General features: G+C 34.1%; 1 protein-coding gene and 1 non-coding gene across 2 annotated transcripts in view; one reads left to right on the forward strand and one right to left on the reverse strand.

Annotated features, from left to right (window-relative positions):
- The window catches only part of HEATR5B (HEAT repeat containing 5B), an 89,563-nt gene that overhangs the window by 60,295 nt on the left and 1,535 nt on the right, over positions 1-27,733 (reverse strand). Inside the window, exons 3-17 of the mRNA XM_006192760.3 lie at positions 25,013-25,224; positions 22,062-22,170; positions 20,446-20,595; positions 16,235-16,406; positions 14,626-14,783; positions 13,457-13,706; positions 10,101-10,256; positions 9,367-9,617; positions 7,611-7,722; positions 6,301-6,453; positions 5,017-5,116; positions 4,581-4,690; positions 3,527-3,690; positions 2,648-2,823; positions 294-399 (exon numbers count right to left, since the gene is read on the reverse strand). Of these exons, the coding sequence (XP_006192822.1) occupies positions 294-399; positions 2,648-2,823; positions 3,527-3,690; positions 4,581-4,690; positions 5,017-5,116; positions 6,301-6,453; positions 7,611-7,722; positions 9,367-9,617; positions 10,101-10,256; positions 13,457-13,706; positions 14,626-14,783; positions 16,235-16,406; positions 20,446-20,595; positions 22,062-22,170; positions 25,013-25,224 (2,379 nt within the window). The remainder of the gene's footprint in view (positions 1-293; positions 400-2,647; positions 2,824-3,526; positions 3,691-4,580; positions 4,691-5,016; positions 5,117-6,300; positions 6,454-7,610; positions 7,723-9,366; positions 9,618-10,100; positions 10,257-13,456; positions 13,707-14,625; positions 14,784-16,234; positions 16,407-20,445; positions 20,596-22,061; positions 22,171-25,012; positions 25,225-27,733) is intronic.
- Positions 24,780-24,851, forward strand: TRNAS-AGA. Its single transcript has one exon. It is a non-coding gene; the product is annotated as a tRNA-Ser (tRNA).

Raw genomic sequence — 27,733 nt, forward strand, 5'->3', positions numbered from 1 at the left:
TCAGGTTTCATTAGTCAGGTATGTTTGAAAATTCTGAAAGAACATACTGGCATTCATAAAATCTGAGACGTCAAATTAAAACAGGAACTTTAACATTACTGAAATATAAAATACTTATTTAGTTATAATGAGTTTGATATAGTTTCTAGTAATTTCATTAAAATTATATAAAAGCATAATTATAAAGAGATACACATGTAAACATAGTAGTCCAAATATGCTTGACTTATTATATTAAAGGCATTAATTAAAATCATAGTTTAGAATATTTACTACGTTTTAAAAGTAAATACCTTTAATGCACTAAGAACAGCTGTGAAAATATTAAGCTGCACAGCCTGCTGGCGAACACCTTTGGCTTGTTTAACACATTCAGCAAAGTGATCCAACATCTGTAATCTACAACAAAAGAATAAAGATCACATTAGCAATACTTTTTATTCAAACACAGCTCAAAAAACAGAGATAAGGGTATAAGTTAATTGTTTAACAAATAATACCTCATGCTATCTCTTTTCTATTTCATTCCCTGGTCCAAACCAGATCTCCTCTTTCTGAATTAATACATGGACATGTAACTACTAACTGGCACAAGGCAAGCAACTAACATTAAGTTTCAACTGGCAAAATAAGTGGTCTTCAACATTAACACTAGCATACAACAGAGTGCCTGGCATAAAGTAGATGCTCAAGGTTTCTTGAATAGAATAATCATTAATTGTGCATCTCTGTGGAAGACTTTTAAGTTGGAAATGTTAAAATGTGGCATGATTTTTCATTTTTTAAAAAATACTCTCACATAGAAGAAAATAGTATCTCATATCCTATCTCTGGAAGCTAATTGGGAGATTTTTTTTTTTTTTTAAGAATTAGCTTTGGTCCATTTCGTTATATGTGAAAAATCAGAGGGGAATTTTTTTTTATTATTTCAAATTTTAAAAATGACAGTTAACAACAACACCAAAAAGAAATCACAGCCATTTGAGACTATTCTGATTAAAGAGAATGAGGTCATATCATATTCTTCTAAAAAGAAATGGATGGGGCAAAGGAATCCAGGGAAATTGGATTTCATACAGAGATGACTATGACCTGATGTAGGAAATCAAAATCTCCAGGAGATCACTGTAAGAATTTAAGCTCAATTATAATGGGCCATAGGTCTCAGTTCAAAGCATTCTTCAAAAAATACATAGCAAGAAATCATCTAGCTCCAGCAGGAAATTCAGTTAGAGGCGCTTGGGGCTAAAGCTGACACTTGTACACCTGCTCTGACACAGATCCACATCTGAGGTGAGGCAGCAGGACATCACTCACACTGCTTTCAAGCACACACACAAGAAGAGGCACATGGTCCTCAACATTGCCAGCAAACATCATTTGCCTATAACTGACCTCAAATACATAACTAAAAAAAAAATTTTCTATATTGTAAAATATTTATTTCTTTTAATTTGAAAAATATTAACAAAAAATTACTACCAAGAAATAACCATTGTACATGTTTATGCATTTTAAGTTCCAAACTGGGATCACTTCTTACCTTATACCGTTTTCATTTAACGTTGTATAATAAGCTTTCTCTGATACCAAAACATTGTCTCTGTAAAAAGTATTCCAGCCTATCAATTTTCTATAATTTATTTGCTCATTCCTCCATTATTGGAAATTTATGTTATATATTCTTTTTTAATAGAACTTGATCTTGTTTCACAAAAGTGATTTAATAAAGTTCAGATAATCCTGGATTCTAGTTATGGCTCTCATAATTAGCTGTATAATTTGGGGCAAACCATAAACTCTTAGACCTGGATTTCCTTAGACTTAAAACAAGGATATTAAAGTAGAAGCTTTATAAAATTCTTTATAAAATTAAAGACCTTTAATGATCTTTAACATTTATGTGGCAACCAAATGTTCTTAAGGTATCTAGGTACAGTAAAATTTCATATTTAACATTTCCCCCTCAAATTTAAAAGCAATTAGTCAAGTAATCTACACATTTAAAGATATATTATCTTTTCTATACAAATGAAACAATGTTCTTGAGGCACAGTTTGTAAAACTCGAATTATCTTTGAAGGTCTTGCATTAATATATTTTCATTCTTTCTTTTGGGAAAATCATCATAAATACATAAAATGCCTACTGAAGTTAAGGATAGTGTCTGTGGGCATAGAATGTAGCAAACTAAAATGCTTCTATTAGAAAAACAACCAATTACTTTAGTTTTCCAAATTCTAGACTTCAACCATCTGACAAATGTTACTAGGTAACAGACGTCTCATCCACTTACTTCCTCAGTAACAAAAGACTTAGAAAACTGATGTCTCTATTTAAAGATATGTATAAACTGATGTCTCTATTTAAAGATATGTATAAACTGGCAACTATTATAATGAAAATTTTATTGTGTAAGACCTAGTCCACAATACAGTGGATACCAGATGCTAGCACATAAGGCCAAATCTTAAAAATAGTTTCAAATTATTGCACGCAATTTATTATGTGCCACTTACATTATGTTTATGAGACTACTGTTTAAGTAGTAATTAGCCTTATTGCAGAGTTAACTGGGGTGGGAAAATCTACTGCTTAAAAATAATTTCTATCTAACTTAAAATTACCTGATTGACTTTATACTAACCGGTGTTTATAAGAAACATGAGGAAACACTACACCAAAAAGGGCCACGGAAGCATCAATGACTGAAACACCAAGAGGCAGAGGGCCAGGCACAGCTTCTCCAGCAGGTATCCGTAAGTAAATGGAGGAGGGATCATGCTCCAGAGCCCCACTTCCAGATGCACTGTTTGGCTGGAGCTGTAAAAGAAAGACATAAAAATCATTCAAAATTCATTTTGGGAAATCCAATGCCAAGTACTGGGCATGAAGAATAGAACAGGGGAGGAGAGAGAAAAGGTAACAAAAGAATAGACTGACTGAATCTGAAAAATTTTAAATAGATTTTAAATATAATTTGGCCATTAAAAAATGTCATAACACTTTATGCAATTTTAAGAAAAGTTTTGTTCATTCTAAAACATTTTTATGGTACCCACCTTAAAATTTCTAAGCAAAATAATATCAGGAATAAGTTAAACCCAGAAAAAATTTTGAAAAGGGACCTTTAGTAACTCTTTTTAAAAAGTGCATAAGAAATCACATATTCAGTGGGCAAAGATTCTAAATCTTCAACCATGCTATTTCTCTTTAACCTGTCACAAAAAAAACTAAATCAAAGCAAAACACCAAGAACTGAAAAGCTAGTCAAAATTGATCTCTGCCACAGCAACCACTGGGTACTTAAATACAAAGAATACTAAATAAAGACAATTCACCCAATTCTAACTATTTCTGGTTACCTTTTTCACTATCCACCACTAGGAAGGTATGTTTAAATGTCTCAAAAAGCTAAATGAAAATTAAATCTTAGTCTACAACATTTTCTTTTTAAATGACAATGTGTAACAGTGCCATTAAGTTCGATCAAGCTAGTATTTCATTTCACTGTATGGTTTACTACCTGGTCTTCAATGGATTTATGATCAGTTTCTTGAAGCCAGGAACCAAGAAGAACACTATCATCATAATGGCAAAGGGATCTGAGGAGAGAAGTAGTCGTGTTGGCTGAGTTGTCAGTCAAAGTGAACTCTGCTACCAGTTCTCTAAGAAGTGCGTTGAAAGATCCTAAAAAACAGAACTTCAGATCAGATTAAAAAGAATACTTTTTATAAAAATGACAATCACTGAGCAGCAATATGTTCAACTGGAATAAAATAAGTAAATCCTTATTCTCTTTTAAAAAATCCATATTAAATATTTTAATGCTGGTTTTAATATACAATAATGGTACTTCCTCTTTTGTTACTTTATTATGCCTTTTAGTCCAAATTATTTAAAGTAATTAAAAACTCAAATAAAGGAAATATTTCTTATTTTAAATAGATTAAATATATCATGATTTTTATTCACTATTAATTACCCAATGATGTACAAACACTGAACCAGAACATATCAAAATTCTTAAGCATGGTTGCACTGGAAACAAATCAATGACTTATTGTAATATTAACATTTTATATAACATTTAATTTCTATAAAAGTACATTACTATTCTCTCTCCAGATTCCTAAATTATTAGCTATATTATAATAGTGAGGGTAGTCATTAAAAGCACAGACTTTGAACGTGAAACAGCTGGATTTGAGCTATATTTGAGCCTCTAAAGATTGTGGTTAGAGTTAAAGATGCTACTGTATGTGCAGGGCTTAGAACGGGACCTGGAACACAGTAGTGTTCAACAACTGTTAGCTACTACACATGAAGAAAAGGGAAACTTACATAGTGAGTCAGTGGGACAGCCGTGGTCAGAACTCTATCACACTGTGAAGAACTAGAAAGGTATACTGAAGATTTTTTTCTGGGGGTAGGTAATTAGGTTTGTTTGTTTGTTTGTTTTTTAATGGTGCTTTGGAGATCGAATGCAGAACCTTATGCATGCTAAGACATGCTCTACCACTGAACTACACCCTGCCCCCTTGAAGAATTTTTATTAGACATCCAAAAATTTTATTTACCTTCATACGTTTTTGGAGGTAACAAAGCCAAGATATCATAAAGCCTTAAACGAACCATTGCAGCACTAGCTTTCAGATGAGCTCCATGGGCTTTAATTACAGATGGAATGCTAAAATATTAAAAGTATAGTTAGTATCAGCTTATTAGAATAAGCATTACTTATAAACATTTTTTTCCAGCAATGTATCAATGTATTGGCAAAGAACATTTGTAAGTATTACATCTTTCAGTTTATTTTGTGACCTTTACTGTTAGTAACAGACACACCATAAAACACAATTTTATTTTAATCCATACCACTACTGCAATTTTTAAAGTCACTTTACACAAATAAAGCTTTCTATGTTTCCTACATGATACTAGTGGGAAGTACAAAACTTGGCTATTCATAAATATATAAGATTGGATGTTAACGCGTCGTAATTGCTTACTTACTGTGACATCATAGTCATGGCACATTCAATAGGAGTCATCAGTTTTCTAATCACATCTTCCGTTAGGAGTTCAGGACAATGGGCAACAAAACTCCTCATTGCTAAATAAAAATTTTAAAAGGACAGATTTGGAGCAGCTTTTGTGATGATGAATAAATTTATAAAATTATATAAAGGAACCCACAGTTATCAATTATTACAAAATATAAGGTCCTAAACACAGGTCAAACCAAAATTAGAACCAATTGCAACTACAGAGAAAACTCATTAGAAAAGTCTAGAAGAGTGGACAGCAGTAATGGAGGGACGGGAGATATCTGTTAGGGAGAATTCTGTGAGCGAGAACTTGGAGGTCTATGACCCCACATGAATTCAGATGACTACAAAGAAAGCTGTTTCAGAACAGAACCAAGTGAGGACATAATGGCCCAGTGAGAAGGAATACCTTTATTGGCTCTTCAGCAGTAGAGCTAAGACTAAAACAGCTCCTAGATATGTGGAAACAAAACTGACACCTTGCCCTGCTGCCTTTATGGTTAAGTGTACATCTGTCTCCCACAGTTTGGAAAAAAAAAATCACCCTCAGATAAAGTGAAAAAGGACAGGGTCACTCAGTATAATTCTAGTTTCCGAAGAAAACAAAACTTGGGCCTTTCCTGTAAGCTGCTGACTCCTAAACTAAAATAACCTTATTTCATTACTTTTAAAAATGCTGATGTCTAAAAAAAATGTATCAACTTTTGCAGATTTGACAATGATAGGAGAAAAGAGCTATTTGTCCATTATGAAAAGACTGACTGTAAACTCGGTAACCTTGGTAACTCTGAGTTTCTTTTTCCTCTAAATAGACACTGGACTTTTTTACGTGGTGACCCAGTGCTTCTTCAGGTGGAAGACTGCATGACTGGGAATTAGGAGGCCTGAGTTCTGGCTTTCATCTGACCACTAACTCTAATTTCCTTTCAGAGTCTCGGCTTCATTTTTATTACAAAATTAGTAAACTAGTATAGATCATTAACAAAGTTTATTTCTAAATCAAAAAGCCTACCAATTCACCCTTATATATTAAAATAAAAAAATTGAAGTAATGATTTTCTTTCACTTCATAAATATTTTAGTAAGAAAATAATATATTTTTTAAAGTAACTGACATTTATTGAGCATGAATCATTTTTCAGGCATATTTCTAAGCAATTTGCATGCGGTAACTGATTTAATTTTCACTCCTACCTCTAAGGTAAGCAAGAAAATAATATTCTGAAAGTGTAATCTTTTCAATTCTTACCACATAAAGCTCCAGCACGACCTTCCAATGTTACCTGCCAGGTAAAGGAATCTCCTCGGGCCTTCTCAGCCTCCAATTCCTTTAAAGAACGAGGGAAAACATTTCGCCACAGTAACAACATCTTGGGCAGATGGTAACGAACGACAGACGGTCCTAATGGAGAAAATAAGAATACAAAACCAGATATATATATAATACACATTACAAACATTAATAGTCAAAGAAAAGAGCCCCAAACAAGCTTTAATAATATCTATCATTTCACTCTATCTTTACCTCTAATACTAACATTTTAAAAATGTTTCTTATTAAGTAAAAAATATATATCTAATTAAAGCATAATAAAATTCATTTAAAAAGTATCGATATTTTTAGGATGCAACATAGAATTAATCCACAAGAAGTCATTTAAAAGAAGCCACCCAAATATATTCAGGATGGTGAATTACATTCTATCAATGACAAAGTATATTCGGGACATATTTTATGAAGTCTTTTCTATAAATATATATGTATATAAACATATACACTCACTCCCAAACACATATGTATATTTACTACTCCACTTTAAGGGCAGCTGATATGGTTAATTTAATTTTATGGAATAGTATATTGAGAACTAGGAACCTATATTTACATTGCTAAGGAACTCATTTAACATATCACTTAACATACTTAAACTTGCAGGAAAAAAGTTACCACTTTTTATTTCCTTTAGAAAATGAGGTCAAGGTATAATTTCCAAAAGGTGGATACATCAAGCAGTGAGTAACTTTGCAGTACACACACACATACTCTTTAGAGTAGAAACCAAACATGTGAAGTAAAAAGTGGACACGCCTCATCACATGATAACACATATCTCTGTTCTGTGTACAACGGTAAACTCCGCCCGCATCTCAGATTTATCATAGCACTTGGGAAAGTGAAGTGCGTAAGGAGAACCCCAAGAAAGCAGCCCCAACAATACCTTTTAAGTGTGACTCTATTACCCTACTAAAAACATCACTAGTCTTCACTTTGGGCATGGAATGTACCCATATACGCTCATCTCTTTTAATTAGCATTGAGCTAATCAGTGAGATCATGGCTTTTCTGATGGTAACCGTGAAACTTGCTAACACCTTTCTCATTAAATGTACTTAAGCAGAAATTACCAAAAAGAAGAAATTACCAAGTGATGAGAAAAACACCTTTACCATTTCACAACCTCATTCAATGTGAAAGTTAAATACTTTTAAATTAAATTTTCTTTAAAGTCTACTGACAGTTATAGAATAAGACAAAATCCTATTCAAATATAATTATACCTAAAGTCATAAGTGCTCCAAGTAAGAGCCATCCAGCTTGGGTGCGCTGTAAAGACAGCCTGCTGTTTTGGGCAGCAGTTCGTAAGAGATCTTCAGCAATGCTAACTACCATCTGCAAGAAAAGTTTAGAACTGGATTTTAATTTAAACAGGTTAACAAAGTCGAAAGAAAATACATAGCTAGTATACTTTTTTTAAAAAAGAAGTTGTTCTTTTTGTCATTGCTGTTAGCATGTTTTTGAAGAGGAAACATCAAGACCTAATCACTTCCCACTGCACTGCTGACTCCAAGGAGATCCAGAACAGCAAAGGAGCTAAGAGTAAGTTCCAGAACCCCTGGGTTTATATCCCAGTTCTGTCATTTCCTAGCTTTCTGATTTAGGACAACTTAATCTCCCTGCCTCAGTTCCATAATTGCTGAAATAGGAATAACAGGAGTGCCAACCTCACTCTTCTTAGGATTAAATAAGTTAACACAGCAAAGCACTCAGAACAGTTCTGGTCCATGTAATCACTTAATAAATGCTATTATTAGTAGTACTGTTATCTTATATTTAAAGATTTGCTGAACTCTTATTGTATATCTGCCATTAAGCTAATCTAGGCTTCTCTGCTATAAGCTAACCTAAGACTATGCCTATAGTCTTAGAGAGAGAAGACACAAAAAATGGGAAGTAACAATCATCACATAATCAAATGATAAAATAATAGTACAGATGTAGTGATCAGCAAAGAGAAAGGCTATTATAGACTGAGTAGCTTTGAAGAGATTTCGTGAAAGAGATGGAACTTGAATTGAGCCTCTAAACAGACAGGTTTAGTACAAGTGAACAAGAAGAGAGACAAACCTCTAATGCACAGGATGAGCATGAGCAAAGGCATGGGGGCTGAACAAAAGCATGGGAAGAAAGCAAGATGACTAGTCTGACTAGAGCAATGGGAAATTAGAACGAAAGGGAAGAATGAAGGCAAATTATTAAGGTACCACTTTAGCAGACAGAAGTGATTATATTTTATTCTCTGATGGCTGGGTAGTTCCTAAAGGTCTCAGAGGAAATATAAAATATGAAAGTCGTGTGGAAGAGATGGGAGAAAAAGACTCCTACAAGAATAATCAGTGAGGAGGCAACTGTATGGCAAATGGAGATGGAAGCCTAGATTTGAGTAGTAGCTATGGAACTCACAGGAATGCATGGACATGGGCCAAATAACCCAGAAAAAAATAAGAATTAAAAAATCTAACCCCAACGTAAAGTTGTAAATAATATTTACATAAACACTTAATATTCCTAAGAAGAAAACCATGAGAGCAGTGTAAGGTATAGTAGAAAGAAAAGGGAAAAAAGGTAACTGATTCATGAAAACCATTCAATTTTTATTAAGTATTATCAAAATGCTAACTATAGCAATAGCATACTTTCTTGACATTTTGAATTATAGCAACGTGATTTTTAATTTCTAAAACCCCAAAGAAAAGCTCTGATTTCTAAAGAGTTACTATAAGGCTTTTTTGGTCTCTAAAATAAATCATAAAATTATATTGTACCCAGACAAAACCTATTATCCCTCTATCAAAATTAAAAATCAAATTTCAATTGGGTTCTGCCAACTCCACATTAGCAGAATACTGTATCATTTATTATCATAGTAAAATTGTTGCTGTACGATCACCCATTTCAACATCAAACACAGAAGATGTTCCAGTGAAGACTGAAGCCCACGTGACGGCGCTTACAATCCTAAGATCTCCGTCATACCTTTCCCTTGGCATGAGGAATGCCCAAAGGACACTGATGAACTCCACCTAACAAAGCCGCCATTGCAAAACTGTATCCACTAACAGCTTCTGGTGAAGTTTTCAAGTTGTTGAGCCGTTCTGCACACCTGTCTAGAAAAGGAGTCAACTGGAAAGGTAATGCCACAGCCACACAGCGCAAACACCATGCAGCAGCAAGTCGAGCTGCCATGCTTGGATGAAGAAGCACTGAGGTCACAGTCTCCAGGAGGCCTAAAAAAGAAATACTCAAAAAATCAATCTTTAATGAAGTCAGACAATTTCATGAATTAAAAGACTATGTATAACACAATAATTAAAATCGTAATCATTATGGTTTTACACAGACACTTTCAGAAATTTGTCCCCCAAAAATATATTAACTCACAAACAGGAAAGTACTTTAAAGGAACATTTTCTACAAAGAACACAGTACACTTAAATCCAGTAAACCATAAATGTTGATATAAAGTATTCAATAAATTTTAGCCAATTATTAGGAAAAAAAAAACCTACCATGACTGTTCTTGATTTGTCTCCCAAAACTTTATTTCAATATTTAGTTCAAGATTCACTATCACAATGAATCCTAAATAAAACCCAAATTTTAACACATGATCTAAACTAATTACAAAGATAAGCAGCCAATCAGGAGTTAAATATCAATCACACCTATGACTTTAAAAATAGCGAAAAATATTTCTGTGAGTATCATACCTATAGATGCTTCCTGAATAAGAGGGGATGCTGTGGCATTCAGGCTCTGCACCAGGCTCCCGAGCTCCTGCAGGGCACAGACCATCACATGCTGGCTTGCTGCGATGTCTGCTGCTCCAGATTTGTTTTCACCACTAGTGTCATTCACTACCGCTTCTGGAAACACAAAATCATGTATTTGATGTAGGTGAATTAAATGATGATATAATTATTTTGATCTACACAATTAATGTTTTTAAATTATACCAGTGAATGCCTATTAAGAACTCTATATGCATGCTAAATATCTCTAATAATCAGGGATACAAATCAAAACCATAATGAGATATCACCTCACATCTGTCAGAATGGCTATTATCAACGGGACTAGAAATAATAAGTGCTGGTGAGGCTGTGGAGAAAAGGCAGCCCTTGCGCACTGTTGGTGGTAATGTATACTGGTGTAGCCACTGTGGAAAACAGTATGGAGTTTCCTCAGAAAACTAAAATGAGAACTACCATATGATCCAGCAATTCCACTCAGGGTATTTATCCAAAGAAAATGAAAACACTAATTAGAAAAGATATATGCACCCCCATGTTCCTTGCAGCACTACAATTGGCCCTCCACACGTGCAGGTTCCAATATAAAGGGCAGACTCACACCATTTTATATAAGGACTTGAGCATCTTCGGATTTTGGTAGCTGTAGAGGGGTCTTGGAAATAATCTCCCATGGCCAAGAGACATGTATTTACAGTAGCCAAGATATGGAAACAACCTAGTTTCCAATAGAAGATGAATGAATAAAGATGATATAGTATATGTACATAATGGAGTATTAACTCAGCCATAAGAAAGAATGAAATCTTGCCATTTGAAACAACAGAGGGAACTTTAGGGTGCTATACTAAGTAAAATTAAGTGAGACAAAGACAAATACCATTTATATGCAGAATCTAAAAAACAAAACAAATGAACAAACAAAACAAATCAAAACTTATAGCTGCAGTGAACAAACTGGTAGTTGCTAGAGGAGAGGGGGTTGGAGGGTGGGCCAAATGAGTGAGGGAGATCAAAAAGTAAACCTTTCAGTTATAAAATAAATAAGTCATGGGGATGTAATGTACAGCATGGTGACTACAGTCAGTAATATTTATTGGAATTTTGAAAATTCCTAAGAAAGTAAATCTTAAAAGTTCTCACCACCAGAAAAAAATTTCGTGTAACTTTGTATGGTAATAGACGGTATCTCTTGGTGATCATTTTGCAACATTTAAAAATGTTAAATCATTTATGCTGTCCAAACTAATATAATGTTTATGCCAATTACACTTCAATTAAAAATTATAATAAAAGCATTAGTGTCTGCACAGTTACAAAAACAAAAAGAACTTTGTATATAGTTATTTCTCAGCAGAAAATTTGTACAACTAAACACTGAAGTGACTTAAAAACACTGTTAATGACTTCATGGCATGTTAAATATATACTGAGGTATTTGGTCTGCTTCTAGGAACACCAGCTAATTTTAGTAATCAATAGAAATCAATTTGTTACACAGTAACAAAAGCATAGTCTCTGGAGAAAGAAGATGTGGATTCAAATCCCTGGTCTACCAGTTACATTAGTGATGTGACATTTGGCAAAATACTCAATTTATATAGGCTCCTTCCCTGCCTATCTCAAAGGGCATTGTGATGATCAAAAAGTCAGTTCATATAAAGAATTTAGCACAATGCTGCCCCCAATAAACATTCAGTAAATGTTAGCAGCTAATGTTATTAATTTATTATTTTATCACTGATATTTCAAGAGCTGCAATGTATTAGTAGCATGACTGTCAAATTATTGACAAGGAAGTAGATCTTTAAGAAAAGTGACTTAAGAATTTCTTACTGGGATGTTCCTCGAAGTTTCAATTAACTTAGCTGACCCCTTCTGACACCTTTTAGTTTCCAATAGAACTGAAACATGTTTAATCATGGGACAACTAAAGATTCCTTGTAAAATTCCTGAGAATATATTCTGGCTCATATATTCCAGATACTAGCATTGTGTTTAATTCTGTTTCAACCATTTTAAAAATCAAATGGTTAATCTATGACCTTAAGATTAATAATCCTTAAATGACAGCAAAATTTTCTTATCGTTTTTACATTCATTATCAATTAACAGGCTATAAAATATAGAATAATAGAATATAATAGATTAATATATTATGGATTAAAATTAAATACCTCTTTTCTTCTTAGATATTTCTGGAGTTGGAAATACATGAACTCTCTCTTTCAGTGACTAAACTAAAAGCTCCCTAAACAGGTGCCAGCTATGTGTCCCTTGCTATTTTACTACCATTTGGCACAGTGCTTTTGACACTCAAACATTTCTTCAATGAATCCATGTCCAAATATTTTTCAAGTTGTGAACCTAGGACAGACTACTATTTTAACATTATATAAAGAACAATATCTCATTAATTTAAACACCCTTTAATTCACAATTCCTAACTCTCAGTCAGTCCTATGCATTTAAAATATGGTTTGCCTAGGAAGCTATTATAAACAACAAAAACTATAAACTATTTATGGATTTATTTTTATTAATTTTATAAAGTATTTAATATATATTCTCTAATATACAAAGTACTAGATATTATCTGTTCACTAAATTCTTATTTCTAAAACCCTCTGTTAGGTAATATGATTTTCCTGATTAAAGCTAATGTATATTCCCAACAGTGATAAACCTAAACTATCTCAGAGAATTTATATTAAACTTTGCATTTTTTCCCTAATTGTATTATAAGCTCTGTTAAGGTAGGAATTTTATCTTACTCACTGTTCAAATCTTGAATTACTGCTTTGCAGTCTCAGATGCTCAATAACTATTTGTTAAACTGAAAAATTTATAAAGTTCACACTTCCTAGAAAAGGATTCCTTTTAATTATGAATTACTGAGGTTTCACAGTATATCCTACGGTGGGCTAAAAACCACCTGTAACTGTTCCTCTCTAAGTCTTCATATAAAGCCTATCAAGGGAGGGGAAAACGACAATAGGCTCCAAGAAGAAAAATCAGAACAGGTTGTTCCTCGAAGACAGCAAATCAATGTGCTGTGAATATCAGGAGAGCTGTAAAATCAGTAAAGGTGCTAGAAATAAAACAGGATACCTAATCTTACAAAGGCACTACCCAAATCATGAAAAACTCTACTTCACTGTAATTGTATGTTGCTTTCATAGCAAATAGGAGTGTACAATAAAAATGACTATTAAAACATAGTCCAGAAAGACTTAGAATTAATATTAAGACTAACAGTAAAGAACTAAATGACTGAAGTAATCAACAACACACATCATGACATCAATTCTTACCTACTGCTTTCATCTGTTTTCCAATTGCTTGGCATATTTCTTTGGCAGCTGCAATCTGGGCTTTTTCACCTAGCAAACTGCCCACGGTAGCTCTTAAGATAAAGGAGACACAGCGTCTGGAGTACACAGCCTCTACGTGTGTTTGTGTTGCCCGAGGATGGGAAACCAGATCAAGCACGTGAGACAAGAATGTAGCAAAGCTACGCTCCAACCACTGACCACCCAATGTTGTTACAAAAACAACATATGCCTGTAAATAGATTAAGATACAACTTCAGATAAATAGAAATGAACTGAAATTACAGATAAAGCAACTGTGGAAATAACTGGGGAAAGCATGCAAAATAAGTTACATTTGAGATTAAAACTGAAAAAATATTAAACTTGAGACCTTTTTAATAACTCTAGCTAGCAGGGGAATTACTAGTTGAAGCATCTTTGACTAAAAACAGTTCTTAAGAAAACAGGTTCATGAGGAACACAGAGAATGGCTCACCTGAATTCATCCTGATGATGAAGGTGATAGGTTGTAGAAATAGGAAAACCCTAACACCCTCAATAAATGTTGACCTAGAGCTACAAAACATTTGCTTATGACTGAGATAAAAACGGTTTACTTCTGTTTTACACTTACTTGTGGAATAAGGTATAACTGGATGATTTTGACTAACATCACAGAAAGCCATTTTCATCTTACTAGGTGTTCATTATTATCTTGAAATTATAATTCAAGTTAGGCTTAATTTCATAATTAAATTGGTGATTAATTGATGATGATAAATCCAAAGTACTAACCAACATTTTTAGCTATAGGGTTGTTGGAAAACATTAAAATCTAAATTCCTCAAGCTACTTGAGTACAATTTCAATTAAAACTGAATTATTTTACAACTGATTCTTTGCCAAGTAAAACTAGAGAAAATTTTGTTAGAGATAGATAGATAGACATAGCACACAAAGACTTATTTACACATCATTAAATGTCTACCTTTCCATATAAACATGTAATGTAGAATTTGAATGTAATTCATTTATTTTGTAAAAGAAACGTTTTGAAAAAAACTAGACAACATTATTAATGCCTGTGTGTTCTGTTACTTAGTAAGAGTCTCCCATGAAATTTAATAAGCGATATGAACAGAATTATTTTATACATGTATATTACAAACCTGTGTAACTCCAACTCTCACTTCCCGATTAACAGACCCTCCGACTTTTAACATTTCTCCACCACTCTTTAAGAAACCTGACCCACCACGCAGAAATCCTGTGGCCATGAGTTCTAAGACTTCATCAAATGTTGCTCGCTTCACATTCTGGCGCATTACTTTCAGGAAGAAAAGTAAATTTATAAGCAAATATATTTTGCTATTAGTTAAATAATATTTCCTAATAATCTAGCTTAAAAATTCAAATAATTATTTTTAAGGATAATTAAACTACTACAAAGGAGATAGGAACATTTATTTTCTTATAATCCTAAAATTTACAATGCACTTGTAAAAAATAAATTCAACTTGAAGAAAAAATGATAAGAAAAATGAGAGCTAGAAATTAAAAGCAGTTTAATAAATTTATGCAAAAATAGTCTAATAATAATGCTAACCTTGACAAGTGTAACACAACAAGGACAAAGGATACCTACAGCAGATACTGCTGACTGACTGCAGCCCTCACTCCCAACTGAGATGGACACAACGAAATTTTGTCCAGACCATGATGTCTATATAAGTTACTGGTAGAGTGAAATGTCACTGGATTGCAACCAACTTGCTATCTGTGGTAGAGAGCCTCATATTTTATTCCTATTTTATAAAGTCTTCTCACATATAGTAGCAAACATAATCCTCATAAAAATTCTGTAGGAGAGGCATAAAGCTCATGATTAAGTATGTAGGCTTTGGAATTTGAATGTCTGGATTTTAATTTTACTTAATAGAACACTTATTACACCTCAAATGATACAATCTCTCTAAGCCTCAATTTCTTTGTTTATAAAACGGGAACAACAAAAGTACTTAGGATTCACAGGGCTTTTGAAAAGACTAAATAAAACAATCCTGCTATATGCTTAATTTGGTACCTGGCATACAGTTAACACTTAATAAATTTTAGCTATCATCATCCTCCTCTAGTACGTATATTAAAATAAGTACCATTAAAATTGAAGAGACCAAAGCTCAAAGGGTTTCACAGCAAATAAACCTAAGAGCTAGGACTTGAATCTGTAAGATGTGATTCTCTTTCTACAACACAGAGATGGAGCAGGGGTGGGGACAACAGCAGAGCTGGGTTCACTCAGCATCTATTCACAACTGTCCCTGAAGCATCTCTATGGAACTGAGGCACAGCAGAGGTCATAGGAAAAATCAATGCTGTCTCTGATTCTGTTTACGATAATGGTCAAGAAAAAGTGAAAAATAATACTATGCTATAAATGGGGACCTACTCATCAGGGATTGAAAGAAAGCACATAAAGTGCCAGATACCTGTCCTTTGAACATTATACAAAACCATTTCATAACTCTTACTTGCTTATATGTCCAACATACTTGCTACGTGTAATCTTGTATCATCATAAAAAATGTCTTGACAATATCAAGGAAAATTCCATTTGAGTACCTCTATTTTATGAAAAAGTAGACAGAAATACCTAACAATTTAAATCCTTTAAAATAGACTTGCCTAGGAGTAAGAATTCTTCTTTTAGAAGGAAGCATTCCATATATCTTCAAATACCTGTTACAGTCTATACGAGGGGTTGGCAAACAATGATACCTGTTGCTTGTTTTGGCATCAGTGCTGTAGCCATGACTGTTCCTAAGAGTTTAGACACTGCCACTCGTACCCCATAGTTTGAATTTTCCAAAGCCTTAAAGCAGAGAGTGGCTATATTTTCCAGTTCAGCAGTCCACATGAACACAGCTTCATTCTGTAGTTCTAGGAGACACTAGAATTAAAAAAAAAAAAAAAGTAAATTAAAACTTAGAACTTCCACTTCCAGAAATGGAGTAGCAAGAACAGGTTTACTCTCTCTCTTGAAAAAACAAAAAAAATTGGACATAATATATGAAACAACAGTTTTGAAGACACTGGACATCAAGCAATGAAAGACACTAATCCTTAAGAGATGGAAAGCACAAGTTGAATACTACAAGTGTCCCAGCTTACTGCCATGAGAGAGTTTCCAGCAGCTAGGAGGAAACGTATAACCCTAAAATTCTGTATAACAAAGAAGAAAGGTCTCAGATCAATAACCTCAGCCTCTACCTTAAGAAACTAGGTGATGTAGAGTAAATTCAACACAAAATAAGCAAGAAAAAAAGGAAATAATACAGATAAGAGAGGAAATCAATGAACTAGAAAACTGAAAAACAGAATGAAACCAAAAGCTGCTTCTTTAAGACAACCAATACATTTGATAAATCTCTAGCCAGACAGATGGGGAACAAGAGAGGGAAGACACAAATGACCAAGATTAGGAATGAGAGAAGTCACATCACTGCAGATTCAATATATATTGAAAGCACAATATATTTGACAGCTTAGATGAAACAGACAACTTACTCCAGAAGAGATAACCTAACTAGCCCAATATCTATTTTAAAAATTGAATCCATAGCTTAAAAATCTTCCCCCAAAGAAAATTGGAGACCCAGAGAATTGTACTGAGGAATTCAACCAAATGTTTAAGTAAGAAATACCAATTCTATACAAACTCTACCAGAAAACTGAAGAGAAGGGTATACTTCCCAACATATTCTATGAGGCCAGTATTATCCTGATATTGAAATCTGACAAAGATATTACAAGACAACTACATATCAATATCCCTCATGAACACAGATGCAAAAATTGTACACAACCCTTTAGCACTCTAATTAAACAATATATAAAAAGGATAATATATCATGACCAAGTAGGGTTTATCCTAGGAATGAAAACTGGTCAAAATTGTAAACCTATTCAATGTAATTCATTACATTAGCAAGTGAAAAAAAGAGTCATATGATTCATCTTAATAGATGCCAAAAAAACATTTAACAGAATACAAGTAAAACTGGGGAGCTCAACAAGATCAGTGGGTTGTGTCAATGTCAACATTGTATTATACTGCTTGTGATATTGTACTATCCTTTTGGAGGATATCACCATTGGGGGAAATGGGTAAAGTTTATAAAGATTGCTCTATATTATTTCTTTTAATTGCATATAAATTTACAATTATTTTAAACAGTTTAATTAGAAACAACAACAAAAACAAGAAATAAAAATTAAAACAAAATGCATTTGACAAAATCCAACATACATTCCCGACAAAAACTTCTTTTTTTTTTCTTTTATTGAAGTAAAGTCAATTATAATGTGTCAGTCTTTGGTATACAGTACATGTATATATATACTTATATTCATTTTCATATTTTTTCCATTAAAGGTTATTACAAGATATTGAGCATAGTACCCTGTGCTATACAAAAGAAACTTTTTTAAATCTATTTTTATATACAGCAGCTAACATTTGTAAATCTCAAACTCCCAAATTTATCCCCTCCTACCCCCTTTCCCCAGTAATCGTAAGATTGTTTACTAATCTGCAAGTCTATCTCTGTTTTGTAGATGAGTTCATACTGTCTTTTTTTTTTTTTAGATTTCACGTATGAGTGATATCATAGGGTATTTTTCTTTCTCTTTCTGGCTTACTTCACTTAAAATGACGATCTCTAGGTCCATCCATTTTGCTGCAAATGGCATTATTTTATTCTTTTTTATGGCAGAGTAGTATTCCATTGCATAAATATATTACAACTTCTTTATCCAGTCATCCATCAATGGACATTTAGGTTGGTTCCATGTCTTCACTATTGTATATAGCGCTGCTATGAACATTGGGGTGCATGTATCTTTTCGCATTAGAGTTCCCTCTGGATATATAAACAGAAGTGGGATAGCTGGATCATATGGTAAATCTATTTTTAGTTTTTTGAGGAATCTCCATACTATTTTCTGTAATGGCTGCCCTGATTAAAAACTTCTTAGAAAGCTAGGAATATAACAGCAGGTCCTCAAACTGATAAAGGTCATCAAGGAAAACTGACAGTTAACATTGTACTTAACAGTGACGGACTGAATGTTTTCACCTTAAGGAACTGGAATAAGACAAGAATGTCTGCTCTCATGTTTTCTATTCAACACTGTACGGAAGGATTTAGTCAGACAGTAAATAAGGAAACAAAAATAAATAAAAGGCATCCAGATAGGAAAAGAAGTAAAATTGTCTTTATTCATAGACAACATGATTGTCTACATAGAATATCTGATAGAATCTATTTGAAAAGCTGATAGAACTAGTAAATCAGTTTAGGAAGGTTTGTGGATATAAAATCAAGGTACAAAAGTCTGTATGTTAGTAATGAACAATTAGAAATTGAAAAAAATTTAAATCAATACTATTTAAAATATCATAAAAAATATGAACTACCTAGGGATAAATCTGACAAAAGATGTGCAAGATCTGTACATTTGAAAACCACAGTATGTTGCTAACAGTAATCAAAGAAGACCTAAGTTAGCAAGAGACAGATATGTCATATTTATGAGTTGGAAGACTTAATATTGTTAAGCTGTCAGCTCTCCCCAAATTGATCTATAGAGTCAATGTAAGCTGAATTAAAATCCCAACATGTTATTTTTGTAGAAATTCATATGGAAATGCAAAGGACCAGAATGGCTAAAATTATTTTGAAAAAGAAAAAGTTAGAGGGCTAACATTACCTGATTTTAAGCTACTGTAAAGGTATAGTAATCAAGAAAGTGTTATTGACACCAAGACAAACAAATAGATCAATGAAACAGAATAGAGATTCCAAAAATAGTCCCACATGTATGTGGACAACTGATTTTCATAAAGGTGCAAAGGCAATTTAGTGAAGAAAAGACAGTCTTTTCAACACGGTACTAGAAAAAATGAATATCCATGTACAAAAAATAACAACAACAACAAAAAAACCTTTGATTCATATCATGTACTATATATAAAAATTAACTCAAAATGGATCATAGCCAAGTGTAAAACTAAAAAACTACTGTAAAAGGAAACATAGGTGAAACCTTGGGCTAGGGAAAGTTTTCTCAGATACAGTATCAAAGGTACAATTAATATAAGAAAAATTGATAAATCGGACTTTGACAAAATTCAAAACATCTCTTCTTAGAAAGGCAATACTTAGAAAATGAAAAAAACAGACTAGAGTGGGAGAAAATATTTGCAAATCACATATCTGATAAAGAAATATATAAAAGTTTCTATAAAGCATTCTTATAACTCAATGATAAGAAAGCAAGTAACTCAATAAAACAATGCACAAAAGTTCTGAACAGACTCTTTACCAAAGAAGATATGGATGGTTAATAAGCACCTAATAATATGATCCTCATTAGTCTGAAAATACAGATTAAAGCTACAATGAGATACCTGTACATACCTACAAGAATGGCTAAAATTAAAAAGACTGGCAATACCAAATGTTGGTGAGGATGTGGAAGTCTCATAGTACTTTAGAAAATAGTGGCAATTTTTCCAAAAATTAAATGTAAATCTAGCATATGATCCAGTCATTTCACTCCTAGGTATTTACCTAAGTGAAATGAAAGGATGTGTCCATACAAAAACTCGTACACAGATGTTCATAGCAGCTTTATTTTTAACAGCCACAACTGGAAGTAACCCAAATGTCCATAACAGATGAAGGAATACACCAATTGTGGTATATCCATATAGCAATAAAAAGGAATGAGCTATTGATACATGGAACAAGATAGACAAATCTCAATTATGCCAAGTAAAAGAAGGCAGACAACGACCTCTACCCCCAAAAAAACTCACATACCACATGATTCCATTAATATAAACTTTAAAAGAAAAAATAATCATTGACTGTTTAAGAGCAAGTAGGATAAGAAGCAACATTATAAACTGACTGAGTACTAACCTTGGCAACTGCGCATCGAACAGCCATTGACCTGTCAGTTAAGAGGGACCTGGCATTCTTATAAATATCACGATGACAAGAAGCTGCTGCACCACCCAGTCCACTTAGAACTTTCTGCAGACTCATCAAGATTTCACTTCGCCCTTGAGACTAGATAGGAACATAAAACAAATTCCACATTTAAATAAAAACATACCAAAACACCAAAGTTCTCTGGGCCTAATGGTCTTACCTCTAAACGTAAATGGTTAAGTAATGAAAAATAAAAATGTATTCTAGAAAGGTAAAAATAATTAACTTCAATTAAATAAATTTTGAGAAATTAGGTTAAAATAAATAAACATATTCCAGTGTTTCCATGACTTGCTAAAGTGCAAATAATAAGAACATGACAAATTCAAAAGTTTCAATATCATACCTCAAGGATCCAAACTTTTAGAATGTGAAAAGTTAAGTAAAAAGTATTTAAGAAGTAATATAAACCATCTGAAAGAGGAAGAAAACATCCAACATATTTTTAAAACTTCTCACAGAGATATGCCAAACTATCAATTCCCTGTGACTGATGCAAACTCTTGTTTTCATACTCTTGTTGTCCTCAATTCTATTTCTAATAGTATACTCATTTAAACACAGATCTCTTCCACTATACTGTAAGATTTTTGAGGTCAGGGAATGTATCTTATGTATCTTTATATGCTTAATGCCTGAGAATATGTCCATAATTACTGTTTAATAAATGAACAAAGAGTTCCCAGAAGAGGTGTTGTCCAAGAAATCTCTAGCTTTCAAAGACAAAGAAATAGACCATGAGAGTCCGGTGTTTGGTCTATTTTTAGTAAACCCCAAGTGGACAAAGAATTTTCAGAAGTAATACCAAATTGACATGACAAAACAGAGCTATTTTTACTTCATATTAGCTGCTGTGGATTGAATACTGTCCTGCCAAAAGATAAGTTCAAGCCCTATGCCCTGTTACCTGTGAACATGACTTTATTTGGAAATAAGGTCTTTTCCAGATGAAATCAAGTAAAGATTAGGTCATATTAGATTGGGGTGGACCCTAATCCAATGACTGGTATCCTTAAAATAGAAGACTTTGAACACAGAACACACATGCAAAGTGAGAACACCATGTGACAACGGAGGCAGAGATGGGAGAGATGCATCTACAAACCGAGGGAGATCAGCAAATGCCAAGGATTGCCAGCAACCGCTAGAAACTAAGAAGGCATTGTGGCACAATAAATTTCTGTTATTTTAAGCCACTCAGTCTATGGTAATTTACTATGGCAGCCCTAGGAAGCTAATACATCAGCTATGGCACAAAAAATAAAATAGCACTGCTAAGACATACTGAGGGCTAAAAAAAAAAAAAGGTAAATCTATCCTTTGCCAGGGAAAAGCATTCTTTCCTTTCTCCCTGAAATATGAGGTAATGTACATTGAAACAAGAGACAACTAATACATTTTTTTTGCAAACAATAACTTAAATTACCCCTCGCTAAGCAATGTGAGTACTACAGTGACAGAAAAAAGGCAAACATATATATTTTAACTGACACCTAACTCTTGCCACAGTAAAACATTTAAGTAATAATTATTATAAAACTTACCTCTGCACTTTTTAGAGATTTCAAAAGATTATTTACTGTTTCTGGAAATGCACTGCCTAACATTCTCCCCATTTTTTCATAAAATGCTCCAACACAAGCCACTGCAGCCCTGTAAGAAGTGATACTTTCACCAGTCACTGTTCAGATTATAATTTTATCACACTTTTCCCATTTTCAGAAAGCACTTTGTATTTGTGCAGGACACTTTTGGCTACAAATTCTTAATTTTCAGCTTTCAAGAACATCTTGTTTATTCTTTATAATTATAACAAATACCATAGTTTCTCAAATTGTATTCTTGCCTAGGAAAACAAGAAAATAAATACACATATTTACATAACAAATCATACTTGCCCCTTTGGAAAACCCAAGCTTTCCTTTTATGAGGACTTCCCAAGTTATGTCAATCTACAATGATCCCTCTTTTCTCTCATTATATGTAACAATGTCAACCACTCATTTTGATAAAAATCATATTGTTTACTGTGTTGTGACCTGACCATTTTATATGTTTATATCTTATCCTGCCTTGTCAATAGAAATGTAAACTCCATGAACAGGGAAGATACCTTATGTATTTTTGTATTGCTCACAGTGCCTGACTCCTAATATATTAATAACAATAAGCAATTACTTGTAAAATTTAATCTCAATGGCTTTAATAGAACATTTGGCTACACAGAAGAAAAAACGTAACCCACTTCTTCAGGAGGGAGGAAATCACCCTACCATCACTCATGTGAGGCAGAGGAAGGGCATACAGGTGAAGAGTGTATCCTTTGGAGTCTGGCAGATCTGTGCCTAAACCCTAGAATGTCCCACATAATAGCTATGTGTCCTAAGCAAGTTACTCTGAGGCTAAGAGATATCAAATAAACTGCATTGCCCACTGTACAAGCAACAAACAGTAGAATCAGGGAATCGATCTTCACCTCTTTGATTCTAAATCCATGTTTTTTTCAATACTTTATAGGCTGACAACAAAGTTAAAAATGACTGAGGTCACATGCCAGAATATATTAGAATATTCCTGAACAAAACTCATGACTCCACTGGAAATACATATGTAACAAATTCTACTTAACCAGAACTATAAAATTATGTGTAGATTTGCTAAGTGGTAGAGAACCAAATCACCAAAGTATTAACACAGCTTCAAATTCCAAAATAAACTGGAAAGCACTAATGTTCTCTAATCTCTTCTAAAATTTTTGAAATCTGTATCTATCCCAAACTACACAAACTTAATCATAACGTATCTATGCAGTTGAAAATAGACCTAAAAATATCAGCGTCCAGGTTCAGAATAATTTCCCCATTTCCTCTGTAAACTGTTTTACTGGCCCTGACTGCTTGAATGGTAGTGTTCTAGAGTTGTATCCTTGGCTCCTTCTTTTCTCAAGCAGTAGTATGCTCTTCCTAGGTAACTATCCTTACCAAAGGGTTCGCCTCTTCCCAGATCTCCATTCTCTACTCACCAAAACAACATTCTCAGCTCAGGCCTCTGAAATCCAGACCAGGATTTCCAACTGCCTACTACACACTGTCACTTGGATACTGCCACCTGGACTCCAAATTCAGCATGGGCAGAACTGGACTCATCTTCTTCCCTTCACAACTTATTCCCTCCACTATTTTGTTATCTTTCTGTAAAGCACTGTAAATAAGGTATAAATAAGTAAGGTATAACCTCTGTTTCCAATTATAAATTTCCTTTGTCTAGAAAATAGGTTGGCAAACTACAGCCTGCAGGCCAAATCTGGCTCGTGATCCTGCCTGCCACCTGTTGTTGTAAATAAAGTTTTATTGGAACACAGCCATATTCATTTATTTAAATACCACCTACGGCAGAGTTGAGTAGTTGAGACAGAGATGGATAGCCCATTAAGCCAAAGTATTTACACTCTGGCCCTTTCCACAAAATTTGCCCATCCCTGATCTATCACATTCATCTTCCCCTTTTCCCATCTTAACTCCTTACTTGACTTGTTTCTGTGTGTCCCTCCCGATGGATGATCTTCCTTGGCTGACGCTTTGAGAAGCCTTTGTTGACACTGCTCTCCTCTCACACCACAGCTAAGCTTACTTAGGTTATTATTTTCCCTCCCACAGCACTCCTCATGGTGCTATAACTGCTGATTTTCTTATCTGACTCCTTCACAGGATGCCTCTTTCTAGCCATTATCCTCAAGACTTACTCTGAAAATGATTGCCCTTGACCCAAACCACAAGTATGAGCCTGGAGTTCAGTTACGCCCTTAAACGAGGGGGTCAGCAGACTTGGAGGCAAAATGGTCTGTCTTAGGTACTCAACTCTGCCATTTTGGGGTGAGAAAACAGCTACCACTTAAATGAAGGAGCATGTCTGTATTCTAATAAAACTTTATTTATAAAAGAAGTGTTAAGCTGGATTTGGCCTGTGGGCCAAATTTACCCATTCCTGCGTCAATCTTATCACCTAGAAATTCTTTATTTTTCTTTCTATCCCAGCCAAGAATACTATCTTCACCCAAAATTACCAAAAACTCCTGTGCAAATTGTTCACAACATAACCAGTTCTCTGTAGTTTGCTGAAAGTTCCAGTGGCAATGGAGCATATGTTGAAATAGAATCCTTTGCCCAGACCTACTTGGAGCTTTTACTGTCACCAGCATGCCTCAGGTTCCACCTACCTGAGGATCAGCAGTCCCTTATTAAGCTAAATTTACTCGGGGTGGGAAGGGTATAGCTCAGTGGTAGAGTGCATGCTTAGAATGCACAAGGTCCTGGGTTCAATCCCCAGTACCTCTATTAAAACAAACAAACAAACAAATAAATAAACCTAATTACCTCCCCATCCCAAAAAAAATCCTGAGCTTTGTTTAAACTAAATAAATAATTTTTTCTGAAAACATAAGATACTTTGAAAAAACAAACAAATTTTAAGGGTTAATCTCAAAGTAAGTACTCACAGTTTTGTTGGTAAGTAGGCTGCAGTGTCATCTTTATTTCTGATAATGTCATTACATTTATCAAGTGTTTGAAAAACAGTGAAAGTATCTCCAATGCTATAAAGGGCTGCAAGATTTTTAGCTAACAATTTTCGTGTAGGTGGTCCAGGTGAACTACTTATTAATCCAGTCAATTGTTCAACAAGCTTTTTCTGTTTTTCCTTTACATCAGTCTGTTAGAAAAAGATAAAGAACATCATCAGTTTCTTACATATATATACTTTTGTTACCTTTCAGTCAGAATTAAAAAATACTTAACAGTTAAGGCACTCTAATCATTAAAATCTATATTACATTAGGCATAAAACCATAAAAAAGAATTTTCAAGATAAAGAAGAGTTCAGTAAGAAATCAATCATTCTTTCTTGGATTATTCTCCTTCATCCCCCTCCAGTTCCACAAAGTTAGCTACCATTAAAATTGACCACTCTAGATCCAAAAAATTTCCACACCAACTTACTAAGAAAGAAACCAATAGTCAAAGGATGTAAAAGATTGAGTGTATGGACAATTGATGTCTTAGAACCCAGACACAGGCTCCTCTATAAAAGCAAAGTCAGTAGTTCATAAAGTTGTAAGTCAGTAAAGGAAACCAAGAGACTCTGAAGAGCTCTAGGCAACAGAAAAAAATATTCAGATGTATTCATAATCAATACTGAGAATTCATTCATTCATTCATGAAATACTTATTGTGCACTTAACGTACCGTGCACAATTCCAGGCACTAGAGTGAACTCAATAGACAAGGTCTCTGCCCTCATAAAGTTTACATTCTAGTGGAGAGAAAAAGGGTTTACCAAGTAAACAAATGAATAGTGTGGGTTCTTACTGTTTTATATGGATTAGTAAGCAAAGAAGTGAAGATGTGAGTTATACAGATATCTGGGAGAACATTTTGGGCAGGGAACAAGTGCAAAGGCCTTGAGGTGGGAGCATGCTTGACATTCCTGAGGACAGCAAGAAGCCAGTGTGGCTGGAGCAGAGTAAGACAGAGGAAGTAGCAGGAGATGAAGTCAGAATGGTAGCAGGGACCAGGTCTTGCAGGTCTTATACACCATTGTAAGGACTTCATATTTTATTCTGAGTGAGAGTTTGCAGCAAAGGAGGAACATGTCCTTCCTTTTTTATGTTTTTCTATTTTAAGTGTTTTAAAAGTCTCACTCTGCCTACTGAGCTAAGGATACTCTACAAGGTACATGGCTGGAAACATGGTGAGCACATAAGAAGCTGTGGCAATAATATAATGAGAGATGAGGGTGGAACAACAGAGATAATGAGAAGTAACTGAGTTCTGGATATATTTAGGGGGTAGAACCAATAACATTTACTGATAAATATGATGTTTAGTTAGAGAAAAAGAGGGACGTGAAGAATGATTTTACGGTTTATGATCTGAGCAACCAGAAGGATGAAATGGTCACTTCCTGAGAGAGAAAGCACTAGGGAAAGGACAGGTTTGGGACGGTGAAATAAAGAATTGGGTTTTAAATACACTAATTTGGGGATATCATTTAGATAACCAAGAGAAAGAGGTGGAGCAAGTAGGTGGATATCTGGGAGTCATCACTCTACAGATGGTAGTAAAAATCATGAGATTAGATGGTATCACTGAAGGAATAAGATGTATTAAAAAAAAAAAAAAAAACAGTGCCTAGGACTGAGAGACACCCAACAAAAGAGAACGTGGAGAACTAGTGAAGTAGGAGAAGGACTGGAAGCAAATAGTGTGTTGGGAACCACAAATAGGAAAAACGTCACACCAACTGTGCATTAACAGTAATAACAATGTGTTTAATTTGGGTGGGGAGGGTATACAGATGTTCATATTATTGTGCTTCATAATTTGGATATACTTTCTATATACTCTCGTCTTTCTCTGTTTCACCACAAAATCAAAAATATTTCAAATGCTTCAAGATAGAGGATCAGTTACGTCAAAAGCTGCTGAAGGGTCAATTAAGACAGAATACTGACCATTGGTTTGGGCAATACAAGATCTGTTTCAGTGGAATGGAGGCAACAAATACTCAGCTGGAATGGGTTTAAGAGAAAATAGAAACTTTCAGTTAAAAACTGTAAATAAATCCATGCACTGACTCTGTCTCTCTAGAAACTAAAAGTATACTAAAGGGCAACCAAAACAAATGCACAAATACACAAGGGCAAAGAAAATTCAAAAAGAATCAGTGCAAAAAAAAAAAAAAAGAATCAGTGCAAAATATAGAAGCCAGGTATTCCCAATACAGAAAGCTCAGTAGAGATGCAACTTCCAACACAGAACCCCCTAAAAGCTCATGTTTGTTGTTGTTGCTGCTTTGAGGCCCTAAATGCTTACAGTGGAGAGAGTAAAGTTGTGCCTAGAAATGGAAGGAATGCTTGAGAAGAAGCTGTAAGACTTTTCTTAAGTTTAAGAAGCTGTAATATTCCTTATCTCTCTCCTCCACTCTGGACTTCGTGAACTCAGGCACAGCTGTGGGCTGGGAAAACCGCACTGAAAACAGGGAGATTGAGTAAAAGTTTACACACTGAATGTTGAAGTCTCCAGCCTTCTCCTTCAAATCCTTGAACTTAGGCAGCTAGTCGTATATCGTAAGACACTAGAGTATAAAAATCTCTTCTGGGGAATGACTAGTCAAGAGAAATCTAAAAGGGGTTCCTCAAAGAATTGGATTAGTCTACGGC

The sequence above is a fragment of the Camelus ferus genome, chromosome 15, assembly GCF_009834535.1.
Source record: "Camelus ferus isolate YT-003-E chromosome 15, BCGSAC_Cfer_1.0, whole genome shotgun sequence".
Classification (NCBI taxonomy): domain Eukaryota; kingdom Metazoa; phylum Chordata; class Mammalia; order Artiodactyla; family Camelidae; genus Camelus; species Camelus ferus.